This window comes from Bombus vancouverensis, chromosome 7 (assembly GCF_051014615.1).
Source record: "Bombus vancouverensis nearcticus chromosome 7, iyBomVanc1_principal, whole genome shotgun sequence".
NCBI lineage: Eukaryota > Metazoa > Arthropoda > Insecta > Hymenoptera > Apidae > Bombus > Bombus vancouverensis.
Window position 1 is genome coordinate 16625370 of NC_134917.1, and position 23360 is coordinate 16648729.

At 40.7% G+C, this 23360-nt stretch overlaps 1 protein-coding gene across 7 annotated transcripts in view; it reads right to left on the reverse strand.

Moving 5' to 3' along the window:
• Positions 1-23360, reverse strand: part of LOC117155449 (dystrophin, isoforms A/C/F/G/H) — a 437811-nt gene that overhangs the window by 40362 nt on the left and 374089 nt on the right. For all 7 annotated transcript variants that reach the window (XM_033331460.2, XM_033331413.2, XM_033331467.2 and 4 more), the window contains one exon: positions 22948-23114. In XM_033331460.2, the coding sequence (XP_033187351.2) occupies positions 22948-23114 (167 nt within the window). The remainder of the gene's footprint in view (positions 1-22947; positions 23115-23360) is intronic.

Below are 23360 nucleotides of genomic sequence, written 5' to 3' on the forward strand. Positions count from 1 at the left end.
TACACATTTGCAAAAATATACGTGGATATTGTGTAAATGATAAAACGCGGATGAGATATTTCAAGGAAATACACCACGGTGTTTTCGTCGAACTCTTCGCTGGTTTGTTTAGTTTCGCTTCATTCTGCACGCCGCGGCATTAAATTCGAACTTTAATTATACGGTATTATGGCTCGCGATATACCGAATTCCGTGGTTACACTGCGTCATATATACCATTACACGCAGCGTACATTACATTATGCGTCAGCTGCGTGCCATTTTGTAGCTGGGTATTTGGAATTTTGTCGTAGGTTTCCTCGTACTCTGCAATGAAAACGCGTACATCGGACGCCGCGGAGCAAAAACGGATCTCCATAATGCATTTGCGGATCGATTAGCGGCTAATCGAATTACCAAGGTTTGGAAATTCACGTGAAAACGTTCTAGGAATCGTTTGATTCGAATACAATTTGAATTATTTACGATACAAATTATTATCATATTTCACAGGGTTTTAGCTTTCATTTTGTAAAATTTTCCATACGAAAGATAAGAACGGGCACTATTCTTGCTTTTGTATCTATTTTTCTTTTCTCTTTCATACATAATTAAATTATATTAATTATTTCGTAAGTAAAATTTCAATATCTTTTGATATAAGCATTTTCAAATACGATTATCTCAAAATATTTAAATAGATGCATAAGAAACCTATCCTTTGATGTATATTATAGGGTTCCATTTATGGTTCCATTTAAAAAACTGACTCTGATAAGAATGGTGTAATTCTTCCCTTAGAAACTTTCTTATACAACAATAAAGTGGAGGATTGTTTAGATGGAGATGAACGGCATAGCCATTTATAAATGCAAACAAGCTGGAAACGATGCTGTTTAATCGCGTCAACTTTAATTCGATCAATTTGAAGCGAGGCTGAGCAATCTACGGAATTGAAGAGTGACCGAGCGCAAATTAGGGTCATTGGTCAATGAGAAGACGCGACAGGAACCAGACGCGAAACAATTCCTTGATAAATCAACGTGATCGAACGGCTTGACTCTATTCACGTACGATTAACTTGGAAAATGAAGCGACTTTGTTGCAAGGAACACGTGGATACGGTTCGAGCTTTCTTAGCTTTATTACACTCGGCAGTCGACTCTGAGAACTTGTGCAATTAGGTTATGGTACACGGTATAGCGCGTGAATCGAGCTAATAAGATGAATGGCGCGCGATTGTCCGGCTACTGTTAGTTAGCATAGAACGAAGCACGTGTTTCGTTGAGAAATCAGCGAAAATACAGTTGGAAAATGGCTTGGCAAATAGAGAGAATCGAGCGAGAAAAACTTAATCGAGAAATCAGCGAACGAGTCAATACGAATGTTTGAAAATGTTGCAGGATTAATTTTTGAAAAAGATCAAGTCTCTTATAGTTGAGAATTATAACTACACCTTTTGATTCATTTTTGGTTAGTATGTATAAGTTCAGATTGTCGAATTCTCAATCTCGTAAGAGTTAGTTACTTCTTAGAAGATTCTAGGAATGAAATTTCATTTTACTTTAACGAATCCCTTCTTCGATCGTTTGAAATGTAAATTGAAATTTATTAACGTTTCAGATTTTCGGATTAAAAACACGAGCAGTTTCACGTGTAAAATACAGCAACGAAACAGGCTAATGGACGACTGCTTAAAAACCTCTGAGCTGAGCGTTTAATACGGCGAAGTTACCATCGTAAAACAATTATTAAATGACCACTTTCAGCGAGAACAAAGACTCATTGTCGCAGGTTTAATCCTCGCCTGCCATAAAGAGTAACGGTGCGTTATGCTGGATAGATGATCTCATATTTCTACCCAGCTATGTATTTCACCGTGAAATAATTATTCTTGATAACGAGAAGACAAATGGTAGACATGCAACCAAATTGTTATCGATCCAATTTTACGGATCTCGAATCAAATCTTCGAACGGAAAACGTCTCTTGCTGCTACCTTGAAGCTTTCGTTTCCAGAGAAATCGACGATAATCAGACACGAACGGGAAATAACATTCTCGTAAGAAATTCGCATGACACTCGAGTCATCCTATGAATTACGAAGTTTCCGATAATAAGCGTCGCGTATCAGATTTAGAAATACTGTGCGATATAGCAGTGATATATCTGTAATATTATAAAATTTCCAATTATGCATTAATGCAACTAGGACAGGCATACTTTATCTTTGCAGCTTCAGCGAACTATTATTATACTTTGCCGTTATACAATAGTAAAACAAGAGAAATAGCACATTAACTATCCACTGTTTTAAATACCTGTGTTAGAATATATCCTACGGAATACGTTGGCAAATTACGACTCGAGCTTTTTACGACATTTTGGATCCTGGATGTAAGAGTATTATGGAAGGAGAGAGGCAGGAAAATGGTACCAGTGTAGCCATCGAGCACTGACCATCGCATTAACTCATGCTAGCTATTGTAATTTTGCATTTTCATTTACGCGTAAAATTTATTTCATCCACAGTGTACTTAAGAGAATTAAAGATAAATATTATACGCTGCAGTATCTTCCATCATATGCTTTCGTACAAGGGTTGTAAGTTACAACTTGTAATATATATGAAAGATCCATCTTTATCTCTGCAGACTATTTCATATATCATCTTAAACCTGAGAATTTCCTCTTCGTTATAAAATTTTCATTTCTAACTTTCACGTAGATAGATGATATTTTTAGGATTCAATGAAGTACGAATTATTAAAATCTACTTTACCACTGCTGTCACCTTTCGTTAACAAATAGATGCTAAAACATTTTTCACTTCGATCAGAATAATTTGATACGAGTGTCCGTCTGATATAAAACCGTAAAAGGAATAAAGAAACGAGCCTCGAATTTAAAATTTCGCATTACACAGCGGGGACGTTCCTCGACGTTCCAGCATAGCGCGTACGAAACAGTCGCATAGAAAACCATTTGACTCTTCGGCCAATTCCATTTAAATCCGCCAGACATTTCGCAGGGCCGTTATCCGGGATTTGCTGAAATCTCGCGTACACGTGTTTCCGTTCGCGTTGCTGCTCTGCCTTTATTCCGAACGCGTATGCGTATAGGTTTGTGGCAACGGTGATAGTCGACGCGCGATACGGCCGCATAGATACGAAGAAGTCGAATGTTCGGGATATCTGCAGCCTTTTAACGAGCGACGACGTTTAATCGGATAGCGAGACGCGGCCGTGCCGAGTCCACGGCTTAAGAACAGTTCCGGTGAATCGCCGCGATCCTCTCTCGTATCGAAGGATCGAAGTAGCTGTTCGAACGTGGAACGAACACGGACTAGCTGATTCGTTCTATTTCTACGGGTTGCGTGGGTTTAATTGACGAGGCTATCGTAGTTGTACGATATGAATCTCTTTTTTTGACTTTCTGTCCCGGGAAAACATGCTATGACGAGTTGAAACATTTCAAACACGAGTGTGGGATTATCAGGATTATTGGTACTTTTAGAATGTTAACGCGTTAATGACCGCCACGTGGGTGTATTATTACGTTTTTCCTAGGAATAAAATAGTCTGTTGGTCAACCGAGCTATTCAAAGGCCATATTGATCAACTTCGTGAATTGAAAGCTACAAGAAAAATTCAAATTTCCATATATATAATTATCTATGAACTACGAAACTTCTTGTTAAAATTGTTAGTACAATTTTTAGGAAAATTATTCAAATAGAATATAGGAATATGTAGTTATAATACAATAAAACGAAGAATCTTTTGGAAAAATACTCCATTTCGATTAAGCTGAATAGTACATAGGTATGTTTATAATTCAAAAAAAAGGGTGGCGGAGGAACAGAAATGTAACATATCGCAGTAGAGATATTTAAAAAGGTGGTAAAAGAGAGTAAACAGAGAATAAATAAGACACCTCGTTGTGGAAACATATGCGAACTGCTGGTCAAGTTTCCAAGCGGTAGTTCTCCTGTACCGACCTCGTATAAGTGATAAATATGTAAAACTGAACAGGAAGTCGTTTCGAAGGAGCTCGCGTTAAACACAGGTTCATACGGGCAAGTATGTATCTACTATCCGAAGGAACGAATACGTCCGCGTAAAAGGACCAGCAAGAGTGAAATGTGACACTGAGAAGGCTTGTCCGCGTCCCGCAAGGGTTTAAGGGTCAATTTCGAGCGTGCGTGTAGATACAGTATCACGGATACTATAAAACGCAAACGGGAGAGACTTCGTCCCTTATCCTGGACTATATAATCCGGTTATGACACTCGTCCGAGGTAGTTTCCGATCGCTTGATCAAAAATACAAATTCCTCGAAAATTTTAATGCTCCGTCTGCATCTATGAGCCACGTACGTATACTCAAACTTTAATACCACTATATTGCACACAAATATGCATATGTTAACATTTTATGAATCGATAAGGAAATACGAAATTCTGTATTTATTTATCGTCTACGAGCATAATACTTTAGGATGAAAACCGACTTCTACTTTCCGCCAATTTAATCGCGAAGTTTACTATCGTTGTCATCGGATACATTGACTGGGATTAATCGACAGGAAGCAAAGAATTTCTTATTGAATTTCCACGCTTCTAAAACAATTAAACAGGTCTACCTTTATCCAAAAACCAATTTCTTCGAATCAAAGATTTTGTCACTCGTATGCTTCCGATAGAGTTTTACGATCGATGACGCTGGAAAAAATCAGTTCTATCCCCAGCGGCCGGCTAATCACATTAAAATTTCGATCACAGAATGGCCGTGAGTTTCGTGAAAAAACATCGACGTGAATCGTGCGTTTGTCATGCGATGATCTTTCTTTCATCCGTCTGGAGCTAAGGTTTCTACCTGTGAAACGCGTTCTTCTCGTTCGTGTGTTGCACGGTTTCCAGTCAGATCAGGTAAACACGTGTCTTGCCAGGGAAACTAAGCGGGAACGCGGCTTGTTGGCTGTGCATCGGTCCCCTAGGTCGTTCCACGCTCGCGTTCTTCATCAGATATACAACGATGACAACGGCGCATGCCATGAATGGACTGTAACGTAATTAAGATTCCAGCGGTCGCTGGGCGCGTGCGTCTTCGTCGATCCGCCGAGGAGAAAACGACGATAAACAGACGCGAAAGAGAAGGGAAGAGAGGCCTTTGGCACCATGCACAGCCGTGTCCTTTGTCTCACGAACGATACACGCAAGAACCGCTACCGGAACATTACGCAGCCTCCGATTAAACCGCGAGAATTGGGCCGCGTTTAATGTATTCATTGTGCTGGATTCCGCGTCGATCATCGTGCAACAAAGGAATGATTGAAAAGTTAAAGTGTCTTTCATATTCTTCGTTCTTTAAATTTTGTTTTGCATATTGAGTCGTTAATGGGTGATTGCTCTCTTAATGGCGATCATTATTACCACTGGTCGTTCATGGGTGTTCAACAAAGAATATTTGGTAGATCCTCGTCGAAGAATTTCGAACAACTTGCGATTGAGTTCTGATACTTGAATTAGAGTAGAACTATGTACTGCGTATGGAGAAATGATTTTTAAGTACTCGGAGAATATGACAGTTTTAAGATTCATCTTGACGGATCTTTGATGCGCTATGGTTTTTTTAACAAAGGAGAACGAACGTTCGTTATGAATTATTCTCAGTACGAGATACGTAAAATGTTACGACACTTTGAGAGTACCAGACCTAGGAAAATAAGAAGCTTCGCATTTCTTACTTTTACAGTCATTAAAAATGTGCGAGTACTTCTCACGAAATTAATCTCCATGCACCAAACGCAATTGCACGTACGTGTAACGAAGTTTTTATTTTTACCAGAATCCCGAACGATTCTCGTAAAAACCATTTGATACCTTCTTTAACGATACTTACGTTAATCGGTTAATCTAAAAAAAAAAAAAAAAAAATCCCTCCTTGCGCGATTAAAACAGCTTCGAAAGGGAATTTTCGCGTTCGCTTTACGAGGATCATTCGGCGAGCATAGACGCGAGTATGGAGCTGCAAGAGCGAGAGAGAGGAGAACCAGAAATAACCCAGGTTTACGACGTTAAAACAAAATTAAAAAGAGAAGGAAAAGGAGGAAGAAGGGAGAAGGAAAGAGACGAAATCTCTCTCGTCGACGCCTTCTTCGGCGACCGCTTCCTTCGTGCTCTCCTCTTTTCTCTTCTTTTCTCGCTGACGAGTTTCTCGTCTGGGCATGCGGCGCACAATCCTCTCCTCTCCCCTGTCGAGCTCTTGCTCTTCCAACACACGGCCAGAACGATGGCGAAGCGCCGGCAAAAGTGTTTGCGAAGATGTATTCATAATGGCACGGGTCAAAACAATTCGACTGACGTGTTTCGACGGTGGAGCGAAGCACCCGGGCTTTTTTTAACATCAAAACGGATCGTTTCGACGATCAAAGACCAGCTTGACGACGTACTATGGGAATCTTCGACGAGAAAGATACTTGAAGAGTGGCGGAGAGGTTCGAACGTCTTGAGGACACGTTCGGTATAAAAACATCTGAAAGGACCCTTCGAAAGGTTTTGGATTAAGACGACGTTCAAATTTCAGAGAGAACATACCGATTGTGTTACCGATGTAATTTCATATATTTCAGGATGGTACGTTTCTTAGACCTCCAATGGACAACAAAGGGTCACGATGGAAAGCTTAGAAAGGTTGTAAGAATACTTCGTAAAGTGGGCTCATGGAATTCTCGTCTATGATGCACCATATCTTAGGTATAATTGCAACAACTATTATTTATTAACCCAGCGAATTTCGAACGTGGAAAATTTTCATCGTATAAGGGATACACGATTTACCGATGTTTCCATAAATCACTATATCCAATTGTTATTTATTATTCTACGTTCTCGACATATCTGGATGATAAACCTGCGCCATTCCGTGTCCACGTTAATATGTATTGTTTAATTATTCAACAAACTAGTTTATTATCCTATTTTACCAACGTGATATTGATCAACTTGTCGAAACGTTTCGTTCACGGATATTACTACCAAACGCAACTAGGTTAACTTCCAGCAAGTAAAAAGTATGTATAAATGATTCCGATAACTGAAAGAATAGCTATACAGCTCGATCCTTCAAGACTTTCATTCTACCTCGAAGAATCAACAAAAGTGAAATTCCTTTGCTTACCGGAAGGATTGATTCTTTCGGTAAGTACAAACGAGTAGGAAAAGTGTGGAAGTCATTGGTGGAAGGAATTGCGAGCGCGTGCAGGCGATTTCAGCTTCACGGCAAGTGGAACAGCCGTAATACGAGGTACAAAAGACCGTTATGCTGGCGGAGCATTGCGAAACGATGCAACGAAGAAATGGGTCAAACGATTCAACTGTCAGTCTGCTGACTACGACACGAGGACGAAAGGACGATGCAATGGCATTCAATGCGTCAACCGCGCCGTTTTTAAGTATATAAGAAGCTAGACATGGAGCCTGGTATGAAGGGAGAACGTGGCTAACGATGCGTTCGCTTTCGAACGAGCCGAAGAACGCCTTTTTCTTCGAGGGAAGGTCGCGTTCAAGGACCTTTCGGCGCTTTTAACCTTATTCGCCCCGAACGCTAAGAAGATTAAAAAAAAATCTTCTAAACGGCAGTGGATTAATATTATCCCTTATGACATATTTTGAAATATTTTCGACTAGTTTCGAATTTTCCTTTCGATCCACGATCGATATATTTATTATTTAAGAACTAGTATTTACCAGTTTAATATTTTATATTTTCAAATATGCGAGTCTTTGGTACATTGCGTCGCTTGTATCAGGAGCGACGAGCGAAAGAAAGAATGAAATGTTTTCTAAAGAAATTTTATGATTTTTCTTTGAAATAGGAAATGTGTAATTTTGAACATAAGATCGGCAAAATCGGCAGGGTGCGAGGATGCAAATTGGGTCGTGCGCCGCTAGCGAGGTTCTAACGATGAATAATACGTTTCGACAGCTTCTTCCTGATGCTCGTAAAACGACACCATCCTCCCAGTAGGCCCATTTCATCGCAAACCGACAGCTACTATTGGCCATTCGAAGCAACTTCTGCTTCCATTTTCCTCCAAACGTTTTAATGGAAACGAACGCACGAAGATGTCGCGGTATTCGATTACGCGTTAAAGTATAATAAAATACGAGTAAAGTTAACATCTTTCCATATCAGGTGCAGTTTCTTCTTCGACCTTTTGCCTATTTCTTATAACAGATATTTTTCTCCATTTTAAAGATATCGATATAAATTAAATAGTTGGATCCATGGAAAAGCAAGCGGGTGAAAGATAATAAATCGGAGCGCGCATAGTCGCGAGTCACATTTTACATCGCAACATAATTAGGTAATTACTGTCCCAGGGCCGAGCTTCCAATAATCTGGTCTCGTCATTGTTTCCCTAAATAAATTCCGCGGAAATACCAGGCTGGATATTTACTTTCTAACAAGAGCCTTCGTTACCTTAGGCGGCACAGAACTTCGTTAATCCGGACTAATTGGAAGCAAGAGATCGTCAGAACTATAAACAAGTTAGGATCAACGTAGTCCAGCTTTAATAAATTCCATCTCTGACAATTATGTTTAAATCATTTTTATGGCCGTCAATCTATCTACATTATCAAAGAAGAAACAAACGAGAGCAAAAAATTATTTCTAGACTCTGTGGAGAAATTCGTTTGGAAATGTGTATTTTTATTTCTGCGAAGAATGATGAGAGGGAAAAAGGAGCCAAATGAACAGACGGGAAAACAGAGACGCGCAAGAGGGAAACCGTTGCCTGAAACGTAAGAAGACAACGGGTTCAAAGATGCGCTCGGACGCAAGTTTATTGTGAAAACTAGATTTCACCGGTGCGCGGCGTGCCGTGCCGGAGAAATAAGGTAGAAAAAAGTTGGTTCATCAAGCCGGCAGCAGAGTTACCGAGTTACGAATGTACGGTTACATGGTTTACTGTGCTCAGATATTTGTGTCGTAAAATGCAATTAAAATTCAGACTGTTAATCCTTAAATTACATAGACTTTTTTGTAATTATTTACTTATCAAAAGTGAAAGATAAATGTAAATAGAAAATAATAAACAGCGAACATTTTGTAGCAAAGATTTTCATTTACCTTAATAGTAGTGTAACGTCCTTGCGGGAACATCTTTCAACTTTTAAGTATTAAAATTACTTTACAAAATTTTCCATCATTTACTTAATATCCGATCGAATATTCAAAGAACTAATGGAAAGCAAAGCTTTCACTTTCAAGTTGTTGGATCATTGTGACTCGTATCGTCTACAACTCGTCGATCAGTAAACGAAAGCAAGCGGAATTTCGTGCTTTTGTTCCCGGTCATTCCGCATTGATCCGCCACGATATCAGCACTTGCGAAGTGTCAGCCATTAAAGAGGAATTCAAGTACTACGGGTAAACTTGAGGGAAAAACGGCGATCGCACGGACGTTTACGACCTGTAAAGAGATCCATTTCGTCGAGTGCATTTGAACGTCGACAAATACACCTTGAAGCGGCAGAAGGAACTTGAAGGAGGAGTAGACTCTTAACGCGGCATGGAAGCCTTGAAACTTCCCTTTCTCTCTTTTCCTATCCCGTCATGCACGAGGACCTCACTTTGACTAGGCAACATGTCTAACTAAATTACTGTCATCCTTGGGTAACCTTGTATCGTGAACAACTTTGGTAAATAACCGGCCGGTATACACATACTTACTCGACGAGAAAAACCTTCTTTCGCGCACTGATGAAATTTTAGACAACTATCGATCAAATTGCATAATCGTAATTTTCACAGTGCGAATAAACCAGTAAAGTGCATCGAATTTTAACTTGAAACGTGGAACGCGGAAACGTATATATATGGATCGTAATATAAATTCATCCTGTTTTATACAAATCTGCTATATAAATAGCGAAAATGGGACGAATATGTTACAACGAATAAACGTCACGCGAACCATATAGGAAACGATGAAAATCGCGTTTCAGTTAGAAATTTGTAAAAGATAAAATATACATACGTCAAGACAACTTCAATGCGCAATATTATCTAAAATGCCTCTCTTCTTTGTCATGATAAATAAATGTTATTATAATGGTTATCCGTTTAGTTCTTAAGCAGATGTTTTACCTACCATTACTCTGCCACAACGTGTTTTGTTAAAGCCAGAGATTTCAAAAATATCGACATAATTCGAATATTATTTGAAGCTGATTCGAATTTTAGCTGATGAAAACGCGATGCTTAAATTTCGTCCACGTCCATAACGCATTAGACGTATACGAATTAACCATCCAGGAAAAACGGGGCTACACTGTTCATCGTCGAATTATCGTCTCTGGTCTTACTAATAAAAACTAATGAAGCACAAACAGAGCGGCTTTTGATCGGCCGTATAGCGTACAGGTCGTGCCGAGAGGGAAGAGAAAGGGTTAGAGCGGAAAGGAGAGAGAAAGAGGGACGAGGACGAGGCCCAGTAACCGAGGGAAGTTAGTTTCGTATCGAAACCGGTCGTTTTCGCAGGTTAATTTCATCCGTGTATATGTGTACTTAATATTATACCTTTTTTCTGTGTCTACGTGCTACCGTACCGTATATTCTTTGATCGTCGTTTCTAATAAGCAACTATACGATGTATCGAACGTGATATTACATTCCCTGCGATTTCGAGGTTATTTAATTCATTGTTTGAGGAACTCGCATTATCTTCCTTTGCTTCTACCACTCTAGCAATTCTCTCGAATCGAGAAACAATATTGGAGTAATTTTATGTTGCCGTTTAGAGTGCTGCCATCTACGGCAATGACGCTATTTTTTAATGGCTCCGCAGAATGTAGTTGATAATTGTAGAGTTGAAGGATTTTCATGAAAATATTTTGAGGGAATACTTTGCTGCTTTTATAGAATATTGTCCTTTCCTTTTTGAATGTATATATTCTATTTTATTATGTTTTATACTCTAGTCATATTTTGGTATATTTTATTCTAGTGTATTTTTTATGTTTAACGTAAATATCACTCAATATAAATTTTACATTCTATGGGCATCTTGCAACATTAAATCAACCTATTTACTGAGAGAAAAATTACCGTATTAAACTAATACAGTGTAGCGACAAAGATAATTTTTAATGGTATATCGTATCGTCGGGAACAAACTCGACACCCTGTAGCTCGAAATGTCTGTCACGGCAATTAACATTAAATCCATGCTGCGGCACACGCATTTTATTCGCTCGTATGTTTGATTTGTGGATTTACGACGAGGTCTGTTTAACGCGAATCTGCATCTGCGTCTCGTTTTAATGATGCATTCATCGTGCTATAAAATCATCGATTTATGCATCACGTCACTGTTAAGTCCTATCCCACGTTGAGAACGAACTACGGATTAAGCGACGAGAAATATGAAGAAATATGAATTCCTTAGCGAATATTAATCACGCTACGTGCTTTCAGTTATTTTTATAACGTAATCGTGTTTTTCTATCGTTAACAAATTTCTGTTTATTAGAACGAAGAGTGCTACAAAAGTTGGAAAACCATTTCATAGATATTCATAGAATTCTACATTATATCGTGCTCGTTTATAGCGTTCCTTCGGCTCAATTTTACAAGCGATTATCGTTCGCTCTAAATCGACTCGCAGCAACACCACCGTCGATAGGCTAAGTGTAGCAAACAGACAACTGATACAATAAATAGGTAGAGCAAGTGATTATCGTTATAGCGTTTAGAATAGAATAGGAACAGCTGTTTACATGATTCACCGTCCAGTCTTTTCGGCGCTGTTCTCCGTATCCTTCGCAGATCCCGGTCAGAATCCCGGCACTCAATTAGTAAAAGAACACTCACCGTATCGCGAGATACTAATCCCACACTTCTATGGGAACTTTTTTTACGCGTGACCTCCCACCCACACACACATATACATACACACGCACGGTGCTACGGAGGGAAAGAAAAAGGAAACGCGCAGGCGCGATCGCTTGCGACTAAAATCGCGGCGTTTCTCCCCCTCCGGCCGTCGGAGAGCCGTGTTGCTGTCACATTTTTCGATTCCAACACACTCTCTCACGTGTGCACCTCTCACCCACTGTTTCCACTTTTGCCACTGAATTCAAGGCGAGACGACGAACTCGACGATCGAGTCCGCCGGTAGCCGACAACTTTTTCAGAGAACAAAAAGACCGAGGATGACCGTCGAAGACGAGAAGGATAGGAAAGCAACACACGAACAAGCTCCGACGTTCGCGCCGGACGAAGCGGAAGCCGGCTTGTGGAGTTTGCTAGAGTCCCCTCGTGTGGAGTTGCCGGCCATTCGGCCGATCTCGGATACTTTCGGATTCGTTCGGTTCACGGTGCTTCCGTCATTCGTGTATCGTCGGTAACGCGAGTATCGTCTTTACCTTTAGTAGGTTTCGTTGGTTGGATTAAAAATTAAATAGGAAGTTTGTATGAAATTTTCTTTATAAAAAAATTAACCTGCAACTAGAACGACCAAACGTTTTGTTGCATTCAAATTTCTCTTTGAGGTGATCATTGTGGTATATATGTATTACAGTTAAGAGAAAGCGCACGAACGTGTATGCTCCTAGACTGTCCGACAATTAATTAAAGCTCGATCGAACTTAAACTAGTTGCTAAAGTAATAAAGATTTAATTATCTACTAATTGGTCAGTTATCGGTGAAGGAAATAGCGGTATTTTATCGCGAGATAGATTGCCAGAGCAGTGTCCAGTTCGAGCATAAACTTCCTTGTCGTGTTTCGAGATATCGAACCGGCAACGATTCTTTTTCAAGTTTCTCCCGCCTTTTCCTTCGTAACGCGAATGTCATTATTAATCTACAGCCTGTAGCGAGCAATCGCTGGACGCGGATGTGTACGAGCAAGCTCGACAGGAACGACCGATGAGTAATGGTTCGTCCGTCAATTATAAATACGATTTCAGTTCGTTGCGCAACAAAGTTTAGTATTAACCTGACTGTCCATTTATCTTTGCCGGTTTATTTTATATTTACATCGGCGTGATGCATCGACCAGTTTATCTATTGTTGAATTAATCCCTCGTTTATTATTACAGCTGCTTATCGTCGCTCGCATTCGATCCTACGTGACTATCAACCTGGCCAATTTTATCTCGCACAGGGATGCGAGTGCCTTTCACCGTTTCCTCTTGTTTATCGTCGCTGTTATTAGCTGCTTTTTACGCTCCTGCTTGTTTTTCCTGTTGCACGTCGCAAAATTTGAATAAATTAGGCAAGCGATTGTTCGCGTCGGATACACGCGCGAAGGCGACGCGTGAATGGAGACTCGTCATATTGATTTCAACGATGAAGCAAACCTTGTTCAGGATGGTTGCGGATGCCTGAATCTCTTTTCTTTGTGTCTTGAAGTCATCGACCTTTCTGTACACGGATATAGTACACATTCAGCAGAATATTTAACAAAAGTGAGATTTAAGAATGTTACACTCTCTCGTCTCTTTATATATATTCTCCACATTTTACGTATGATCCGTGCCTTATAAATTCAAATTTAATAAACAGATTTCTCCGCAATTTTTCATCGATCTATGTTAAGTTAGAATACTTCACGGAATACGCGAAACCAGAGCAAATCGTATTCAGCGTTTCCACGATCCATCCGGTGTCAGTTCCACGCGTGGAGCAGTTGCTTCTACATTTTCTAACGCGTCAGAGAAATCGAAACGTGAGATGGATCCAGTTCGCGGAATTATGGAGCATGTATCGTGACATTGTCCAGAGTTATTGCGATCTACTCGTTGCAAGCTGTATCCAGCGACCGGATACAAGTATTCAGTCCATTCGCACGAACCAGGAGCATTCGCTGATCTATTTATTCAGCCAGGCTGAAGGTAATCGTGATACGAGATAAGCGAACGATGTTGTCCTCGATAAAAGAAGACTCCGTCGTATACTCCGTTTCACCATCTTTTTCGCTTGATCTCGAATATCGAGAAACGTTTGAATGCTTTTTTCAGGACTTTTTCCAGTAAATTCAACGAGTTAAACGAACGAGTTAAACCTTTTAAATTCGCATACAGTTTTTATCTAGTTGCTGTACGGGTGATAAGTTTCCGTGGAATTAGTTGGCATTAATAATCCGTTATCGCACGGTCGCGAGGAAAAAAAAACTTTTTCCAAGGCTCCGATGTTTCAACTCCGACTCCGCTCAATAATTGGTCACATGAACATAATGTAAATTTAACAGCGGCACGGTTCTGTATAGAGCACAATGCCGATGTATAACTCATGTTTAATGCAAGAGTCAGACGCGTCAGCGTGCGATATTACAATATCGGTCGAGGCCGATTTCCTGATTTTCGATGGTGTTTTGGAGCGATCGTTCAATGCCATCACATCCTGCCACTAAATCGAATCTCGAGTGCCGAAACATTGTCCTATAACCCTCAACAGTATGCAGTAATTTCATCAGTTTCGAACGATATCAACAAACATGCTTTCCGATTCCATTATACATCCAATATCACAAATACTAACAAAAATTAATCCTCTGTTAATTCACGAATCTATTCGATCCATCTGTTCTTTTCAATTAATACAATTACAATTACGTACGATTGCGTTTAACCCCATCAAGAGACTCGGCAATCACTTATACTCTCCTAGTCGACGACAGACCCAATGAAATATAGTTCCCACGACAGAGATAAGCTTCCTGGCCGATAATCGAGCCGCGATTGCACCGATTAAAGTCCGTGCCTTAGCGCCTTTCGCTTATTCGAATTGCTGTCCAGAAGCTGCTCCATCGGACTCTGATGGTCGTGTTGGAACGCGTCTTATCTGGTTATCAGACCGAGCTATCAAGCCCTGTCGAGCTTTACTCCATCGTAAAAATATTTGCAAACGAACGTGGAGAGGCGTCGACGTCGCGACGCGAAGGTGCATTGAACTCAAAAGACGCGGCAATCGGCTAAGTATATTTGGACGCCGGGTACGAGGAGAATTTAACGCGTGGCTGAACTTGCGGCACGGATAATAGGATGTAAGTGTTTGCTTCCGGTCGTAGTTTTAATTCACCTCCATGGGATGGTGGTCTTTTCCGCCGCGAAATCGTCGATTACTCTCGAATGCCTGCTGCGTCATCCATTCGGAACGGAAATTCTGATGGCCGAGGTGGTCTTTGGACAATGAACACGTGGGAGAATTTTGTGACGAGCGTAATGAAAATCGAAGATAATGTTCGTGCCAATGTAATCTTGTTCTATGGCAGTGTTTGAAAGTATTTTATATCACAGAAATGAAAATAGTAAAGAGGAAGCATTAAGTTGACTTTACTCGAGAATAAGGAGGTTTAAAATCATGGTTATACAAAGGTATTACTTTGTCCCATTTTCAAAGCTTCGTTATGATACGACTTGGGATGACTCGAATCACTCAAGCATATTCTTGTATACATTATTCATACGAATATATCATATTTTGCATACTTCTTTATACACCACGGATGCAGTCTCTACAAAGAAATTCACAATTTTATTTTCAACGTTTACATCAGTCTCTTACCCATCTTTTTAAAATTCAATATTTAACATTTTGAGAAAGTTCTTCCAAGCAGAAAATTAAATACCGATCAGTCTCAGTCTTACTTATCCTACGTACATCTTTGGATATTAATATAATATAAATATATACATTGAATCTAACGTCGTCAGATCACTCTGGTATTCTCGATTTCGCACAAAACGACCCGTGAACGAAGAATGGCATCTGGTAACACGTCTTTCCTTCGATCAGAGAGTCCAATCAGCTACGGTGATTGCACGAACTGTTGGCACGCGTATCTAGCTAAACGCGAACTGGTTCATTATACCACAGTAGCCATAGATCACACAGATAAATACATTTGTGTCTTAATGCTTGGACAAGCGAGGTCGTCTCGTACCTTTCACCTCCCTGTGTTCATGATATACACACATAACTATGCGTGTCCCCAATGCCGCAATACTATGCTGGCTACAAATTTGCTTGGTAATTAACCAATTAGTGGAACATTGCTAATTGACTGATTAAGTACCCACTCGTCGGGAACTAGATTGATACTGATGCGGTCGGTGCCCGCGTGCATTAACGTCGCCAGGAACGTGGCTGGTTGCCGTTCGTGCCGAAAATGTACATCAAACGCACGAAAACCTCCACCTCATTTATAAACAAAGCAGAAAAAAAATAAAAAAGAAGAAACCAAAAAAAAAACAGCAAGATTTTTATCATTTTGAGAAAACTTCTATACGAAGTAATTCAACGCTATATTTCATCCGGCGAATCAGCCGAATAAAATTTTCCCAGTGCGCGCTACGTTTACTTTATATATTCAAAAATCACATTCCACCGGTCGATTCGACAGTTCCCTTTCCATTTCCCTGTTTTCTAATCTCGATTACCATCGTGACGATAACAGAACGCTATCACGAGCGAAAGAGACTCGGAATAAAAACGATCCAGTATCCACCTGTTTTTCTATCATTTTCGACTCCTCTCTGCTATGTTTCGTCCTGTTCGAACGAAGACGAGATCCGCGAGCACGCAAAAATCGATTACCTGTCCATTTCACGTCCGTTCACGACGTATATATAAATACAAGTACACGAAGCACCGTCGAGCTGAACCATGCGATTTTGAAACGGTAGAACCAAGAGGAATCCGGAATAATTCAAAAGATAATCCGATAGCGCGGTTATAATTCGAAAGATGGTGTTTGAGTTTCCCGGGCTGGCCCCGAGTGCGCGTATGCATTCATTCATTCGCCCTAACTACGAATAGCCCTGCACCACCTAGTAGCTTCCGGTCGAGCACGTGCGCGTGTTCAGCTCGCTCGCTCGCTTGGATCGCGCGATCGTGCACTCGCCGACGTATGCTGCCATGTATTTGGATAGAACTGCTGCCGGCTATATTCCCTGATTGGGGCCGGCCAAGCTTCCTGCTGCCTTGCCTCCTGCTTTGCATACCTAACTACGGAGGCGAATTCCTCGACCGAGACAACCGGGATCGCTCGGTTCAGCTTAATTTCTAGCTTAAACCGAGTTATCTCATAACTATAGCCGGTGTGCACTTTTCAACAGTTTCCACGTGCTCGAGAAAACCTACATTCACTCAGCGTTAATCCTTCTCGTTCGACCGTCGAACGAGAATCGTTGCTTTGTCGGCGACGCGCGGAATTTTCGTGCTACTGCTCTCTTTAACCTTTGTTTGCGATTCGATGCTTCGAAATGTAGCAAGTATTTGTGCGTCTTTTCCATTGTTAGTATCGTTGTATCGTCGTTGAAAGGTCTATCACGACGCTTCTGTCATACGTACGGCGGGGAAGAGACTTTTCGATGATATTTTAGTCGGCAGTGCCGGAAGCGCAGTCACTGACCTCGTCATGCCAAAGAGAATCCGCGAGCTTGCTTCCACGAGAAAAAATACGATCATGCTTTTAGAGGAAATACTATACGTTCGAGCGTGCAGCAAACGGTAATAGCGTCAGATGCATCCTCGATTTCGTGTTTCTCAAAGAATCGTATTTGGTGGTGGCTGTCAGTGGCGCGACAGTCATTGCCGTGTAAACAGTCTTTGATATACACTGAACTTTTCATCTAGGTCAAGTTCCATTTCTGCTATTAATAGACAAAGTATAGTATAAGGATATGTCGAAAGTCCACTTTAGTAAGAAAAAATAAAATTCTGTGTCGTGAGACGCTACAAAATAGATCAATTTGACGGCTTTATCAAATACCGTGACGTGTATAACGGTGTATGTAGCTTATACATGACAGTCGGTCAAAACTTATTTGACAGAGAACACGTTGATTTACGGGAAAGATGTACGTAGCAACGGTACAAGCAAAGATAGATTGAAACTTTGTACGCTAGCTTGTACGCTAGCTTGTACGCTAGCATGGATTTCTAGCTCCTTGTCATCCTAGCCTTTCAAACCTGAAAAACCTGATCACTGATAGACGAAGCATTCAGGTTTTAGTTTTCAGTCGATATCTTGCAACCCGTGTTGCAAGATTCTATTTCCGAGCCGTAGATGAAAGTTGGTTCTTTTACGACTATCCATTCACTGTTAATTCACTTACGAAACACTCGCACTGTACATACGTTTAATCATCTCGATACTTGTTACGGATAAGCTACGCGATTACATCGCGAGTCACCTGATTATATATTCTTCAGGAAATGACACGCGTGTCACATTCCAAATATCCATATCCCTTTGCTCCATCTTAAACACGCATTCACGCGTGCTCGAGAAGCCTGTCGGACTTGTCCCGAGCTGTGTCAACGTCTGTTAACTTCCGTGTACTTTTATCAGATTAAATTTAAGCCCGTAGCGTGACCGTGCACTCGAACGAAGGATAAAATCGCCACGTAGAAATTTCACGATTCCCTTCCGAGCGGCTGAAAATCACGGGATGGCAATAAATCGAATTAATATAACGCTATCTGGCCGAAGGAAAAAGCGAAGGTGTCGCGCGTAATTACCGGATTGCCGATAATTAAGGCACGCCAGCAGAGCACCTGGAATTTAAAAGTTAAATTGTGTTTCGCTCATGAATTATGCATTCGCGGCCGAAGCTTGCTGATTGCAGGGGAACTTTGATCTTCCTGTTATATCGTATCGGAGAAACGATCGTAAGAAGATCGCTGATTCGATGCACCTTTAATTGCTCGTCCGTGTAACCGTCCATGAGATTTCTCGCTTCGTTCGTCCTGCACTCACGAGCTTCGGCGTTTTCGTCTGCTCGAGTGTCATTTTCCTTTCGAATATTAATCGCAAGAATCGTTCGATGGCGATTAAATACCACGGAAACAATATTTCGGCGAACGTGCGTTAATTTCGAGATTGACTTTCCGCGCGAGTTTTCACTTCTGCCATTTTGGTTCCTTGTGTTTCGATTCGAACGAAGGGACAAAGTTACGAATTCGACAATACACCGGTTCGTTTAGACGCTATTGTGGATCGAAGCGAACAAATTACTGTATTGGAATGCGGCGCACGGCAGGCATTGACAAATTTTAAAAAATAAATTGAAAACCGATGGTGTACGTAATAGTAATCCACGTGATGTATTTCAGTCTTCCCTATTTTTTTCATTTGTACGCAAAGTTTGTTTCAATTTGGATTGCTTAACAACTCCTATATATTATATTACATATTTTATTTCGCTTAAATTGTAATTTCTGTAAATTTAATTAAATCGAATGTTCCATGCAATCGAGTCACCTGATTTTTAATATACAGCGTGTATCCTATTCTACGCATAGTGTTTTATACAGACAAGATTTTATTTAAAACGAGGCGCAAATAATTCCCGCGACCTATAAATCACACACCCTACAGGAACGTTCTCTAATAGTTTCGAACAATCCTCTTTTAACCCCCTGGCGCGAGCAGATCCCGTTCATTTAATCACGCTCACAGTCATTTAATTAAATATCCTCGAAGCTGGCCTTTATCGTCGAATATCCGTATCGCGAACGATGGGAAACGTTTTCCATTTTAATTATAGAACCTTTGACTCAGTTGGCGCGTAAGTGCATGGCGAGCCAACAGACGCGAAAGAACGTTTTAAATTGTGAAAACCATTATTTTCGTTTCAATTAGGAGAAAAACGTCCGGATACTGTTCCTGGATTCTGTGTGTGCATGTCAATCGACCAAGATTCGCATTTAACTTTCGCGAACAAAGTGGTCCAGCGTAGAGCCGAGTTTAAGGAAGGAAGGACGTGGTCTTCGAGTGACACTTCGTTTCGACGTGAAATCGTAGTCGACAAGGGATCAACTATACGCTCACAGATTTCGAGGGAAAAGACGGGCCAAGCTTTGCAAAAACTTGGCCCACTCGAATTACATTAAGATGAATTCTACCGCCGGTTCAGCTCCATGTTATTTTAAGCATCGTTGAAAAGAAGTTATTACCATCTTCGTCGAACTCGTTAAATTCCGGGTTAAGCAACCGCCCGACCTTTCGACGTGACTTTGTTCGCTTTGACGATCCACTATGCCCGGAATAACGCGTTTGAATCTTCTTACTGTCACTGGCTCTCGAGAACGCTAGTTTCACCATAACATCTCGTCCAGCGCTATTAAGGAAGAATTTGCCGATGATTTATAGGATATTCTTTGACTTTAAATCAAAATATCCTGCAGAATCCTTTTTTTGAAACGAATTATTCGTATCTTTGTTTCTTGACGAGCCAATCTTGTCGTTACACCAAGTTACACTCTGTACAACGATAACCTTGTTTTTACGATATATAGGAGAAAATATTTTGCATAAAGCTTTTATCCTTTTTATGAAAATTTAACGTTCAGAGTGGACATACTCTATAGGAATATTCGTTTGACTGGTGCAACAAAGAGGAAGCAACGATTACAGTATGCGTCAGGAAGGCTACGAGGCACGTTGGTATCGATATTATCGAACGGCGCGTAACGTTGCTGCGTATAAAGCAGACGATATTGCGTACACGCATCACGAATCCCATTGTACCAGGAACGATGTCGCGAAATTGGCGACATCCTATCGACGAAGGTACTCTGTCAGTAGCGGGATGTAAATCACGAAGCCGCTTATGAAATCAGAATTCAACGCGGCGAAGAACTGAAAGAAGAGGAGAAAGAGGCGGCAGAAGAACGAAGGGGAGAGAAAAATGCATTCCACCCACGACGTTAAACCTTGACGACCGTGCAGGCGCGATTTACACTCGCAGTTTCGCTGTGGCAGATGAATCGAACGCGATTATCGATGCATCGCGAATGTAGCCTCCGCTTCGTTATAAACCTTACGATTTCGAAGCGAGATTTACAAAGCCTTGCATATCTTCTTTGCAGTCTGTTCTTTGATATCTTGCAGAATGATTTACGATATATTCAAAAGTCTTTGCAATCATAGCGAATATAAAATTATACGAACAAATGTAACAAATTTGAAATCTTCGCAAGCGTATTGACATTTGATGCAACATTGTATCAATATTACTAAAATCGTGGCAAACAGGTGGACAGCGATACTCGCTATGTTCTTGTTAAGTCAACAGATACGCAATATTACGTGAAATTTGAATTATTTGTTTGAAATTTTATGGATAGTGCGTTTAAATCGGATATTATCGATCTGTTAACCGTTTTTAAATGTCATTGCTAATATCGATAACGATGGTCTCTCTGTCAATTTGGGAAAATCTCTTTCTATCTTATTTATAGCTTTGAAACTGAATACGCGTGTCTAGATTCTCTATTTGTATACGATAAATAGTATAAATTAACAGAAACACGAGTTCCTGAAATAATTTCAAAGACTAGAAGACAAATACATATTCCAGTTTCTGTAAAATCCCAAGACCACCAAAACGATGGCGCAGAAATGGTCGATAATCACTCGACTTGTCGCGCTGACGAAGGTAATAACGTGTTTTCCCCAGCCCTATTAAAAGGTGGATCGCGAAGAACGAAGGTAATTCGGTGTATCACGAAAGGAGAAAAACGGAAGCCGGTTCCACAGGAATTTCGACGTCGTTAGGTGTAGAAGGCGGACTCTTCCGGTGGAACGCAAGCAACGAAAAATCGCCTTTACCGTGCGGCACAGACTTTTTCGACGACGTCTTTTACCCGGCATACCCAGCCCCCTGATACACCAAGTACTGTGGCTAGTTCTCTCCCGCCCTCTCGCCCAAGGCACAAAGTCGTTTCGACAAATGGAACGTCCGCGCGATAGAGAAAATTGTACCGGCAATAATAAAGCGATACGACAAACGAAGGGGTCGAGGGGGATGAATAGAACCGTACAGAACCACCCCCTCTTTTGTCTGTGACTCTATGTCTCCTACTGATACCACCGATAAGTCCAAATATTACATCCGCTTGTTTATCCTTCGAGATGTACCGTTTAATCTGATTGTATTTTTACCAGCGGGGGTTAGAACAGTTCTCGAGAATTATCTTCGGCCATTGCTTTTTTCCTCTGATCGGTGCCACAGCCTCGAAAAATATTTTTCTTTCCCCTTTGGCTTCGCGTTATGGCTATCGCGTACGATCCGCGAGTTTAAACCGACAGTAAAGAGCTTTTCGATGTTTTATTCATGCATTTCGCACAGTTCGTTATGGACTGTTAGGGGAATATTTTAAATTGCCAACAAACGTGTTTATGACGTTTTAAATATGTTGGCGATGGGAAGCTATTTAAATAATAACCCAGGCTAATGTATCGTAACAGTATCCCACAGTTCATGTGGATTTCGAACTGTAACGTTCCCGTACTACACAATACGTTCCACGATGTTGATAAATTTGCGACCGGTAAGTGCGCAATTCAAACTTCCCACTTCTGAATACTATTAAACGAAAATTCGCGTTATGGCAGCGATTCAACTTCGCCGCGAGTTAAGCGAAACGACAAAACCTTGAATAATTCCTAGGGAAGTTCTCTCAAGAAGCGATTCGACTTCTCTGCAAGGTACGACACGCTGATTTGTTAAATAGCGTAATTGCAAACGAAACGATTCAGAATCTATTTTTGAATTCGCTCCTTTCATTCTTATCCTTATAAACAAGAAGAGAAACTATAATATCTAATAATAATAACAATAATAATGATAATAAAGGTATATCATTACACGAACTTAATATTTCAAAAATCCACGCATTATCCATTCTACAGGGATACGAAATTTCGATGGTTTTCGCGAGAGGAATACTCGCTGAGAAAGAAGGCTGAAAGATCGCGAAATTGTGGGGTAATTTTATCGAAACAAGGGCACACCGTCATCGATGGTTAGATTCTAGCTGTTCTTCGATGGTTGTGACCGCCAACGGCTTTTGACGGAATCAAAATATTTGTATTCATATCGGGTAGTGCGGTTCGAGGGTAAGTGGCTTTCTATGTAGGTAAAAGGAGGGTAAAGTACTCACGTTAGCGGTGTCGTCGAGTTTCCGCTTCCACGCATCGCTACGTTCGATTAGGGCGTTCCACTGCTCTGAAAGTTTGTTCACTTCCCGGCGAATACTGCGCGTCAATTCGCGTGCCTGTTCCTCTGCGCTTCTGTAGCCCCTCGAATCACCATCCAATTCTCTTCCGGCTGAAATAGAACGTCAAACGTGAGCTTGATACCGGAACAACTTTCGAATCGACGTTAAATACGTCAGATGTTTCGCGATAGATAGCTTCGCTTTTATTAGTGCAACACTAACGACAACATGTATCGTAAAATTTCATTAATAATATTGGTTGAATCGTGCGACAGTTTCATTGATATGTCCTTGCGATTCATTTAATATCAATTTCAATATTTCGAGAATATCGCCAGGATTTTATACAAACTAGA